The sequence below is a fragment of the Nothoprocta perdicaria genome, unplaced genomic scaffold (assembly GCF_003342845.1).
Source record: "Nothoprocta perdicaria isolate Ctin4 unplaced genomic scaffold, notPer1 scaffold_5, whole genome shotgun sequence".
Taxonomy (NCBI): domain Eukaryota; kingdom Metazoa; phylum Chordata; class Aves; order Tinamiformes; family Tinamidae; genus Nothoprocta; species Nothoprocta perdicaria.
The window spans coordinates 386,819-398,871 of NW_020455754.1; the positions used below are offsets into that span (position 1 = coordinate 386,819).

The 12,053-nt window shown below is 46.3% G+C and overlaps 1 protein-coding gene across 1 annotated transcript in view; it reads left to right on the forward strand.

Annotated features, from left to right (window-relative positions):
* Positions 1-519: 519 nt before the first annotated feature.
* The window catches only part of HECW1 (HECT, C2 and WW domain containing E3 ubiquitin protein ligase 1), a 138,828-nt gene continuing 127,294 nt past the window's right edge, over positions 520-12,053 (forward strand). The window contains exon 1 of the mRNA XM_026047677.1: positions 520-558. Within this exon, the coding sequence (XP_025903462.1) occupies positions 532-558 (27 nt within the window). The 5' untranslated portion in view covers positions 520-531. The remainder of the gene's footprint in view (positions 559-12,053) is intronic.

Sequence of the window (12,053 nt, forward strand, 5' to 3'; positions counted from 1 at the left end):
ATTAACTTCCTTTGCAGCTGGTCCCCGTGAGTATCCAAGGATATAAATAAATTGGAATAAACCAGCAGAAATGCTGGTTGGCTGCCACTATCTAAGCTGGTTCCATATGGGGGTTTTATGATGAAGCTGAATGATCRCTAGTGGTGTTTCTTATCATATCCAGGCTTCTTATTTTCTCCTAGTTGCTTCCTGAGTTAAATGAGTATTATTCTTAATCTTAGGCAGTCTGCAAAGCGTATTAGAGTTAATTCTATTTTTATTTTTTGAGTGCGTGTTTCGGTACTGCTGCGTATCGACAACATCCAGACCCTCTGGAGCAGAACATAGTGCGCTCGTAAAATGGGTAAGATATATCCTCCGTGCTGAAGAGCGAAGCAACCAATTAAATGCTGCTGAAGGGAAGACAGGTTGTGGTGGAAAAGACAATGCTGTGTTTTGAAATGTCGTGTATGTTGCTTTTGGGATACATGCTGAGTTAACCTCATTGAACTTTTCCCCAGGAATTGATGCGCTTTCAATTGGCGGGTCATTATGCTGCTCCACCTGTGTAGTGTTAAGGTCAGTGTGTTTTTCTGATTATAAAACCCATCCATACCATTCCATTATAAATCCACTCCCATTCATAATGGAATGTGCCAAAGCTCAGAGCTCGTTGCAGCTGCACCCGGTACACGTTTAAGACCAAACAAAGCGGTTTAGGTAATTTGGGCACCTTTCCAACCAAGTCCAAGCTTCATTTGCAGTGATCTTTTCTCGTTTTTCTGTTTCATTTTGTTTTTGATCCTGCCTAAGCATCCATCTGATGTCAGTGTTGTTCCTGTTTTGTGTTTAACGTGAGCATTGTCCTGAACTACGACACAGTAGTTACGACAAGGTGGTAGCAAGGAGGTCCTGGGAGCAGCAGGCAACAGTGAGGCTGCACTTGGTTGCACGCACAGCCCAGAATGCATCAACCACTCACCTTCCCCAGGCACTTCCCGAAACCTGCCGCCTTGGAATGAGCCTCCAAAGGCACAAATGGGCCGTCGCGAGAGGCACCCTCCTGCGGGCGCTGCGGGAATGCCGCTGGCACTAACCCCTGCCGGGGAATGCGGGAGGTGCCGGCTGTGCATGTGGGTAACGCACCGCTGCTCCATGCATCTCTCTGCACAGCTTAGATCTCTGAGTTGCCTGCATTATGAAAGAGAGCCCGAATGTGCACCACCGCTTCTCCAGTGGTATGTCCATCCCTCAAATGTTGCTGCGGTTGGAGTTTGTTTGTTTGTTTGCTTCTACTTGTTGCTAACCCACCAAATCACTTTGCGAGGAATAAAATCTTTGTGGAGAACCGTGTATATAATAAGTGACTGTATCCTTCCGTGAGGATTCATGGGGATGTATCCTTTCTACATGAAGTTTTGTGCTCTGTACTAGTCAGCGGGAGCCTYGGGCGCTGGCTGTTTTGCTGGGGCCGATTTTGGGCCTCTGTGAGCAGTGCTCTAATAGCTGAGGAAATATGCAGCCTCTTGATGCCCACCGAGGAATTCCGTGACTGTATCCGACCGCGCTCCCTCCTTCGGCTCTCGGTCTCTGTGGACACATTAAACATAGTATGAAACTTCCCTGGAAGTACGTGCTAGGTAGTGCACACAGAGTCACAAAACGCCTGGAAGAATGATGGGAGGAAAAGCCCTCTGTGAAAAGCAATCTCCAAAAATCCTTATGAAACCCCTCCTGGAGCCGCTCCTGGAGCCTGACGCGTGTTGAATTGAGAGTCATTCCAGTTTTGCAGCCGCTGTGTCAGGTAAGCACAACCCGGAGGTACGCGGCAATGTCTTTCCATTACTCTGACTAAAGGATAATCGAGTTAGGCTGTAGACCAGSAACTAAACCAAGCGTGCCCCAAAATCACAGGAAGTGGGGATGCCTGTGGGGGGCAAAAGGGACAGAGCGGGACGGCGGGGCCCCTTACAGGCCTCCCGCACGAGCAGAGAGCTGCCCTCAGAGGGCAGGACGCCGTGGAGAGCGCACCGGAACGCGGAGACCGGCGGGACTGAGCGCAGGTTTGGTGGTGGAGCAAGGAGTGCACGACACCCRTGCAGCTCACCAGGAAAGAACCAAAAAGACATGGCTTGGAACCAGAAGGATCTATCGGACATCTTCTCTTTAATGTCATTTTTAGTGGTAATGAAACACGCGTTGCTGTCTTGACATGGACAACTCGGCCAACTGCAAGTTCAGCCTTCGGCTCGGGTTCGGCTGCAGTCCCCTGTGTCTGGAGAAAAATACTAGGTTCTTCTTTTTTTTTTTTTTTTTTTCCTTTTGTTTTTTTAAATTGAAAGATTTTCTCCACTCCTTCTGCCTCCATTTCCGCCCTACTTGGAAAACAAAATAGCTCCTTGTAGCTTTTTTCTCATTTTTTGGAAGAAGTTGTAGTTTCCCGCTCCATCTCAGAACAGGCTACTTCCAGAAAAGTAAAGTGGATGTTTGATTTTTCTCGGTGGCAATGACCAGTGTGTTCCTGCAAAGGCATGGAGGTGAYGTTAGAGAAAGGCCTGTTGGTTGAGCTGAATGTAGAAATTTGGGAGAAATGCCAGTATGCGTTAGCAGTACGGAGAGCTGTGGGCACCATAGGACATCAGACCATTCCCAACCTCTGTTTTTAAGCACCTAATTTAGTTCATTAATTTATTTTCCCTACATACACTGTGTGGTCCACATAGAAGAATCGTGCTCCTCCCGTTGGTAATACAGAGCATCGTTACTCCGTGCTGCCCCTACAAGTAACGTCAAGTTCGTGGCCAKCTAAGTTAGGCACCCGAATCTCAGAGCAGCCACAGACAGAGGGGAGTAAAAAGCTGAAAACRCAACAGAAAAACTGGTACAGTAAAATAAAAATGTGTTATGTTTAGTAAACTCTATATTTTGCTGCTTGGTTGCTGATAAATGAACTGTAGTTGCTTAGAGGTATTAGTGCTGTAGTCCGTGGTGGTGACGCTAGCTCCTACAAGAACTTGATTGATGTTGTTGATTTTGTTCTGAATATCTTCTCCAGAAGAGGCAGGATCAGCRTGTTCCCCGTTTGGTTTCAGCTTGGTCCTGCAGCTTGGTTAGGGAAGAGAGCTTCCATTTAAGCATCCCCTGCTAAATCAAGAGACGTGCAAGCTTTACGTTACACTCAATCAGTCCGTGACCACTACAGCTCACATGCTCTTTGCAGTATGCTGTACACTTATATTCAAACAAGGTAATGTCTTCTAAAGAGGAAAAAAAAGGAAAAAAAAAAAAGAAATAGAACCCCACTCAATTAGAGAGTTCCTCGTATGTGGAAATCATCCTTTTAACAAGACACGTTAGTTATTGAAAAAAATCTATTAGTGTTACTAATCCAGATGTTAATACGGAATGGTGTTTCTTGTGGTTCACTTGGAGTTCAGTGTGCAGGAAATTTTCAGACCTCCCTTCGCAGTGTGGTTCTTGAGCAGATGTGAACAATACAAAAACAAATCACTTATATCAGTTCTTTTTTGTAGACCAGCAGACATAGGTTGAAGCCCCAGCTGCTATAAATACATCCAAGCCCCGAGCTGAGCAGAGAGGTTGGAGCTGATGGTCTCYAGAGGTCCCTTCAACCTCAACCATTCTGTGTGATTCTGTGGTTTCCCAGCCCAAACCCTTCCCACTTAGCAAAAAGGGAGCATTTCAGAGCTCCTTTGCCCTGGGCTGTACTGTACGCACTCGCGACTAACTAGAGAGCCCTGTCCAGCCTGTGCACACGAGTGCGCTTGGAGCTGAGCAGCTCTCCCGGGATAGTTTTTGGTAGGCAGAAGAGGTAACGGCGAGGRGAGGTGGCGGGGGGAAGCGGGAGCGCTGGTGGGGAGGGAGCCCAGGCCCTGCGCGGAGCCTCCGCTCGGGGCTGGCAGCAGGCGGAGGCGGCAGCGCGAGGACGCGGCGAGCTGGGGAACCCGCTCCTGCCGCCCCTAATTTCTTTTTAATTAGCACAGCGTAAATACTGGCGAAGATGCGAGTTGTATCTTAATGGAGAAATGCAGAAACAGATTAATTTTTGGCACAGTTCCCTCTTCCCGCTTACGTCAGTGCCTATTTCCAGCAGCGCTCTAATTGCAGGAGCAATCCTCGGCACTTGCCTGTTATCCAGCAGCCCTGCAGGGAATAAGGAAGCGCTTGGGGAAGCGCGAGGGGCAGTGGCTTTGCCCCCGGCCTCCCTGCTGTGCCCGCATGGAAGGCCTGGACCGAGGCTCTTCCTCCCGCATGAGCCGCGGGGGCCRCATCGCCTTCGGAGCCCATTGGAAGAGGAGCAGCCTTCTCCCCAGGCCGGGGCTGTGGAATTCCCGCCTGCGGAGCGGGAAGGCTCTGCCGGAGSCCGGGCTGCGGCAGGGCAGGCTCTGCCGCCGGGAGCCTCGGAGCTGCTGCAAAACCTCCTGGTGCTGCTCCAGCTGCCACCAGCTTTGCTTCAGGCACACAGAGCTATATTTCAGACAAACCATTCCATAATTTCAGAGGGTAACGTTTGCATCTGCTTTTAATTAATATTTAGGCTTTCCTCCACTGCAGAGTATTTTGCAGCTTTGTCTTTGCACAAGACGCAGAGATATCCTGATTTTGATATATTCTGATTTGTATTTTAATTTATTGGGAAATCCTACTGCCTGTTTTCAAAATGTGGCCCATGTCTTTAAAGCCAACAGAAAACTTGGCTGAATAATTCCATTAATTTGTGAGATGCTATATGATAAAAGACTAATTAAAACCAATGAATATTTAATTTGATTAAACCATCTACAGAGCTGGTTGCATAGTGAAAAAAAAATTGCTAGGATACACTAGGAAAGCTTTGTCAAATACATTATCTCCAAGCCCTATGTGAGTATATTCTATAATTGCATTGGGATTTAAAAAAAAAAGAAAAATATAAATGACATTTTTCTAATGTACCTAGGAGTTTAAATTAGCCTGTTCTTTGTGATACCATAAGCTCTCATCTGTAGGAATTTCTTTGCTTCTTGAAGAAAAATCATGTACTTGTTGCTTCCTTTAGAACAGGAGAAAAAAAATGTGATATCTGACTTGCTAGAAAACTGGAAAAGTACCACAAGTTCCATGTAGAAAACGTTACATGCATTTTGGATTTGTTGCAAATAAAGTGTCCCAGTGGAGTGAGAACAGCGCAGGCAGCCGTGTGGCCAAAGGCCTGGCCAGCAGAAGGAATCACAGAATCATGGAATCCTTAAGGCTGGAAGGGACCTCCAGAGACCATCCAGTCCAGCCCCTTGCACACGCAGGGGCACCCAGAGCACGGGGCACAGGCTGCATCCAGGTGGGTTGGGAAGATCTCCAGAGAGATCTGGGGACTCCACAACCCCTCGGGGGCAGCCTGTTGGTGCTGTGGCGTGTGGGTCCCATGCTGTGCCCACTGAAGAAGACTTTGGTGGGGCTCCCCGTGGCTTCCACAAGGCCTTGCAGAGGGCCCTGGCTCTGTGCCRAGGGAGGTGGAACCGGCCTGCTCCCGCTGCAGCGGCCACCACCGTCCCTGGCGCTGCTGCCTTTGCCCCATGTGTGCCCAGGGGGAAGGAAAAGAACGGGGAGCTGGGATGTCTGGAGCAGTTCCAGAGGAAACTGGCCTCGCTCATTCCCCTGCTCCYGGGCTGCTTGTCGCTGCTTCCAGGCGCCTTCGCTGCCCCAGACCCGCAGGGCGTCACGAAACGGCCATCTCRTTAGAGCCTAGGAAGGTAGAGCAGTTATCACAGTAATTATCACTAATAGAGAAAGTAAGGATAGAAACGTCAGCGTGTGGCCACCAAGCTGATGTGTTGCAAGTGATAACCTTGTCAAACAGCAACTAGAGACCAGCAGCAGCAAAAAACTGTCCAGTCAAGTCCTCGTTGAAGTGAAACGAACCTATGTCTTGATGCTTCACTCAGAGCCTTTTTGCTTTTGGCCATGGCTAAACAAAATCCTGCCTTTCTGCCTTTCAAACAGGAAGATGCTCTTCACGAGACCTCTTGAACTCTCACAAGATCTTTTAAACCCAAGAGCACAAACCCTTTTGAAGAAGAAAAAGTGAAAAAAGCAGACACGTTTTCTTTTTGGGAAATCTGAATCTCAGTCCCAACTAGAGACCCACACCAGTAATGCTTGAATTACTCACTTCCTCTTGGGACAGTGTGGCTGGTTTCTTTGCTTGCTTGTGACAACAATTTTAGTAATTGTTTATTATCATTTATACCATCACAATAAAAGCAACTATTAATAAAAATGAAACATGAAGTAGCAACTGGCTGAGAGAGTATGGGAGTGTGTGAGGTGAGTTTCACCTGTGCAGAAACAAAGAGATCTTACACTTGCCCTGTGGTTTATGAGTGATGTTAGAGTGTTCAGTAAGTGAGGATCTTTTCTTAGTTATTAAAATAATAACAGCTAATAGCATGGAGGACAACGTATTTTAGTTAAAACGTCCCCTTTTGACCATCTGTTTCTGGATTGGCCTTGTTGATTGTGGCTGTTGACAGCTGCATATGGGTTTCCCTTCTTTTACAGAGTCYGCTCGTCCCTCATCAGGTTGTTGGGAGTTTGCCTGTCCCTGGAGGCAGGATTGGGAACCTTCATCTTGATGGTGTCTAGAGTTAATCTGTTCGTAAGAGAGCACTGGACCTAATTAATTTAAAAAGGTCAGGGAATATTCCAGGTAAAAGTCAGAGCTGAGAGTGTTCACCAACGGGTCCAGAGACTTGCTCACTCCATAGAATCACAGAATGCTTAAGGCTGGAAGGGACCTTGAGGATCATGTAGTCCAACCCCCTGCACACGCAGGGTCAGACTTTGTGGTCTGGTGTATGTGGATGGGGTGGTTGATGCCAAACCATTCTGCTCTTAGAAGTAAAAATGGGGGCAAGAGGCAGCGTAGAGAGCGGAGGGTTGGGGGCAATGAAAGAAATGGTGCATTTAAAGTGCTTTCCCTGCCGGGGAATAGCTGGTTAGCCGCTACGGGCAAGTGGAAGGGGCCATGCATTTTATCGCACCCTTTCTCTCTTTTCCTTTTTCTTTCTCCTTTTTTATTTTCTACTTTTCTAAATATTTTACAGCTTTAAGTGGGATCTGTTGCCCGCTGGTACAGCAAGTGATACCCAGCTCTCTGTTCCTTCTCATTTAATAGCGAGGGGAGAAGGGTAGGATGCAGAGTGAGAAAAAGGAGAGCTGTTCTGAGGAGAAGAGGGAATGGGGAGAGGGAGCTGTGCAGTGACCCAGGAGCGGGGCCTGGCCTGCGGGACAGGGCCGAGCGGAACGGGACCCGGAACGGAGCGGGTAAATCCGATGGTATCCGTGGAAGATGCRGCAGCGAGGAGCGCTGGCGACGGCCCGGGCGGGAGCCTCGGCTCGCACGGAAAACTGCACCTCTCCCGTCTGCGCCGCGCTGCTCTTGGTGGCCTTTTTTTCGGATGTGTAAATTTTATAAGAGGTTACGCCCAAGGCCAATGTGACACATTGGACAACTTTTCTTCCCTTTGCCTGCTAGCAGCATGCACCGTGGAAACCACAGAGCCTTTTTCCTAGCAAAACGGTGGTCAAGATGGAACATGGAATGCATTTCTAACAATACATTTCTAACAGTAGAGGATATTGGACTTTTTTCTTTCTTTTTTTTCCAAACTCATGCATTTCATAAGAAGTCAAGAGCTTTTTGAAAAAAAAAAAATCCCAAAAGTCTTTGGATTCTGGGGAAGAGGTGTGAAATGGCAAGTAGTTTCTGAGCAGAAAAGTGATCGGAGCTGACAGTTCTGGAAAGGTTGCACCGGATTTTCTGTCTATATTTATCCTACCTCATTTCCTTAGGCATTGCCTAAATTTYGCAAGACTTATTCACAGCTTTTCCTGTAAATCTCTGCTACAGTTAGTGGTATCCTGCATTTGAAGAGACATACATACAGTGATACCTACCCTGAATATGGTACACTCAGTGTTTTCTTTTATTAGGCTATTCTTCTCTACCTTCATACAGAGGAGTCATACAGCTTGCAGTAGTTTTATATTGTTTCTTGAAAATCAGACAGTTCCTAATTGATCAGGTCGTAGAGTTAAATATATTTCCTTTTTCCTTTAATATTCTAGTACTCCTCATGCAGTGTTCCTGTTGCATATAACTAAATGTGCTTACCTGTATTTTTTGCCACCCTCAGGAGTGCTTTGCTTGTTTATATGTTTTGGTTTATTTTGTTGTTGTTTGTTTCTTAAAATCTTATAGCTTGAGAGGTTCACACAGAGGTCTTACTATATCTTAAATAAATGTTCCTAACCCAGGATCCAGGACTCTCTGTAGAGGGGATGAGGTGAAATGGAGCTGAGTCACCTTTGAGAAGAACATATTGGGCTCTCAGGCTTTTTCAGGAGGAGCTTATCTGTCCCCTTGGATTCCTCAGGGAATCTCAGGAGCCTTCATTCCTAAATTATGTGACTCAATTAAGTACTTAAAGCTTGAGTAGGATGAATCTGGGCACTGAGCCCTATTAACATCATTGATGTTTTGCATGAGCAAAGTGCTTGAAGAATTGAAGCCACTGCTTATAAAACCCATCAGGTAAGAGATGCTCCTTGTCATGTGCTGTGCAGAAYCAGGAAGGACACATCATCCATCAGGGCTCCCTCAGTCTCAGTAACAGTTAATCACTTTACAGGCCATTAGCAGTATTTGCTACCTGCAAAAAAATGAACYTGTTTCTGCCTGCTCCCTTCTGCAGTGTAAATAGTATATCTGGGGAGAGCAGCAAAATCCGACTGTAAAACTGATGAATGAAATGACAGCACTTAAATCTACGGCCACTGTGCACAGATGCTTTCTCAGACCCCTCTGCTGAGACTGCAGCCTGCCTACTCTGAGCTGTAGGTTAAAGAAACCGCCTGCTCTTGAGTGGATTTCTTTTCTTGCAGTGATTGTTGTTTGCAAATATTGTCTTTGGAGCTGAAACAAYGATGAAACATGTTTGATCTTCAGCATCTTAGTCACTAGGACTGGTGCCTGTGAGGCCGGTGCGCCAGCCTTCCTGCACGTGAAGGCGGTTGTTGAGGACGTGCTGCTCTGCCAACCCAGTAGTGCCTCTTGCCCCTCTTTCCTGCTCGGACTCGGTCTCTGGGCTGCCCCCAGCTAGAGCTCTAGCTGCACCTCTCCGTGGCCTGTCCTGAGCTTTAGAACCAATCCAGCAAAAATACAGATTTCCTGTTCTAATGTGCATGATAAAGCACTAGGAAAGGTTAGCATTTGTGGAAATTAAAAGGATTTGGGGCCTCAGGGTATTGGGTAGTATCTTAATGGGCAGATTCTAGCTATATGAGGCCTTTCATATTGTGCTGTGGAAAACGCAGTGAGGCTCTGCAATGCTGTTTGTGTTACTGTATTGAAATGGCTGCTATTTCGTTATTACTACCCTTTCCAGATTTTATATTCAGGCCGTATTGCATATTTACCTATTATTACATACCTGTTATTATGTAACCTTTGAAAAATATTTTCAAGATTTTCAGATCTTTTCTCTATAATGAGTAAGTCTGATGGCTGTTCCTTGCTGTGTCTAACTGCTGAGTTGAAGCTGGTTTGTATATTGCTGATTTAAGAGAAATTAGGAAATTAATTCGCTTGTAGCTTCATTTTCTTGCAGAAACTTCCCAGTGCTTTATGTTGTGCACGGCAACTGGATTATCACTATGTCATTACAAACTTGTTTAATGCAAGATTATTAGTTGCTCCCGACTGGGAATAAGTAGTCTACAACGTGGAAGATTGGAGTGATCTCATCCAAAGCAAATAAAATGTTATCTCCTCATAGAAACTTCAGCATATATACTTTCATGAGAGTGAAATTCAATTTGTGGAATAATTAGCAGCCCAGTGTGTGCATCTTTCAGCACGTTCCTGCGGGTTCATTAGGCAGCACTTTTTTCCCTTTTCCTTCCAAAAGGAAAAGAGAAAAAGCAAGTGTTATTTTTCTTTTCTTCCCAACTCCAAGAGTTCATCATTGATCACAGCGTCCCATGCTGGAGCTCCCACCTGCGGGCCCCAAGAGCTTGTTCACAAGTGCTCYGGGAGGCACCGGCTCGCGCTTCCTTCCCAGGGCCGGGAGCTGCTGGGCGCTCTTGCTCCTTGGAGCTGCTCTGAGCAAGGAGCTTCAGCTGCTCCGCTGCCTTTCGACTAATGCGGCTGCATTGGGAATCAATCCCGAGACCAGCGCCCGGCGCTGACGGTTTGACCCCGAGGCCAACTCTTTCATTGGGATTCTGATTTGTGCAATGATTTGCACATCACTGGAGCAGAGTTACATGTAAGAGGATACATTAACGTAGCCGTAAAGCTAGCCTTGAAATGCACAAAGGTCAGGAAATGGAAAAATGAACTACCTAATACCATCCATTTGCCCCGCTGCAGATGTATAATGGCTTTGATTTCCGATTAGTGTTTATTATAGGCATAAATACCCACTGTGCCATGGATGTGCAATATTGAGACAGATTAAAAATCTGCACTTAAATTTCTTTGCCATTATTATAGCAGGCAAAGCCCTCTGAGACATGGGCAGCCTTCGCTTCAACCCTCCCAAGAGCAGCCGTTTCTGAAGCGGTTTCCATCTATGAAACATCTTGCAGGAGAAGAGTCCCACTAGATTGTGGGAGMCTGTGACTCCATCGCACTATTGAGCAACTCCATTGGAGCTCTGAGAAACTGTTCTTGGACCTCCTGAATAAATGGCCTGAACCTGGAAGGTTCTCTGCAATCTCCAACGTTTCTGGCTTTGTAGTATTCCCATTCCCAAGCTTGATGATTTTTGCGGTGGATGCTTTTGCAGAACATTTTACAGTTTCTCACACCCTGCTTGCTGGATTTGGCCATACTGTAAGGTGCTTTAAAAATATGTATATATATATATATTTTTTTTCACTAGGAGTTAAACTTGCATGTCTTCCATAATTCAAAAGACCAAATGTTTTTTTTTTCCCCTCACATAATGAAAAATAAGTAGCTGCAGGCCCAAATATGTACRCTTCGGCGTGAGAGACAGATGGGTGTGAGTGGATGGGGAGGCCGTTTCAGTGGAGGCTGAAACTGCAAGCTTGATTATAGCCTGCTTTTAAACCATATTTATTCTTAGCCCTGCACTGCCTTGCATTTTTCATAGTCAACTGTATTGTGCCCTTAGTGATGGAAAATGTAAATGCTCTCTTAGGCAATTTATTGTGCAGGTACTATATGGTTTACGAGGACCATACCTGAGCAAGAAGCAGGACAGTTATTTGATTTTTTTTTTCTTTAAGTCTTTTCTTAGCTCTGAATTTGAGAGAGAGTGATGGTGCTTTTCCCTGAAAGCTCCCGAGTGCGGCAGCCAAGGGACCCCAAGGGCTGTGGTTGGGGGATGCCGAACGGGGGGAAGGAGGGTGAGCGGAGTGGAAGTGAGCAGCTTGCTGCCTGAGAACAGGGAGCAGATCCTCAACCAAGTCTTCCGAGTTAGGGACAGCAGGAGAGTTTGCTCCATCCGAGGAAGTTCTTGGTGTTACTAGGCTGAGCGCAAGGGAAAGGAACAGCAGCAAAATTCATTTTTAAATGAATGAAAAAGCTTTCATTTTTTTACTGTTCCACCCTACAGAACCAAGTTTTTCTCTTTCCGAAGAGGCCTGTTTCTAATTAATGCTGCAGTGAGTCAGCTTTGCATCCCCAAAGCCCTTTTGGTAGGCTCACCTTTACCTAAAGGGTCGGTGCAAAGCCCTGGCTAGTCCCAACCTGATGTGTCCCTTCTTCTGGTGGCTGCGGGCGCTGCTGGATTTCTGCTTGCCTGTCTGGTCCAGCATGAAGATCTTGCTCTGGATATTCACGGCTGGGCTGAGAATAGGCCCTTAAGACCTTTTTATATCATCTTGTTTCTTGTGCATCCACCCAACTAGATCCCTCATTCATGTCATCACTACCTTATATTTTTGGGCAATGTCCTCTTCAACATGTCATCTTACCTTATTTAAAGCACATCAGAAGGCTTCTGCTGTGATAATCCCATCACTTTCACCAGGCTACCCTGTTT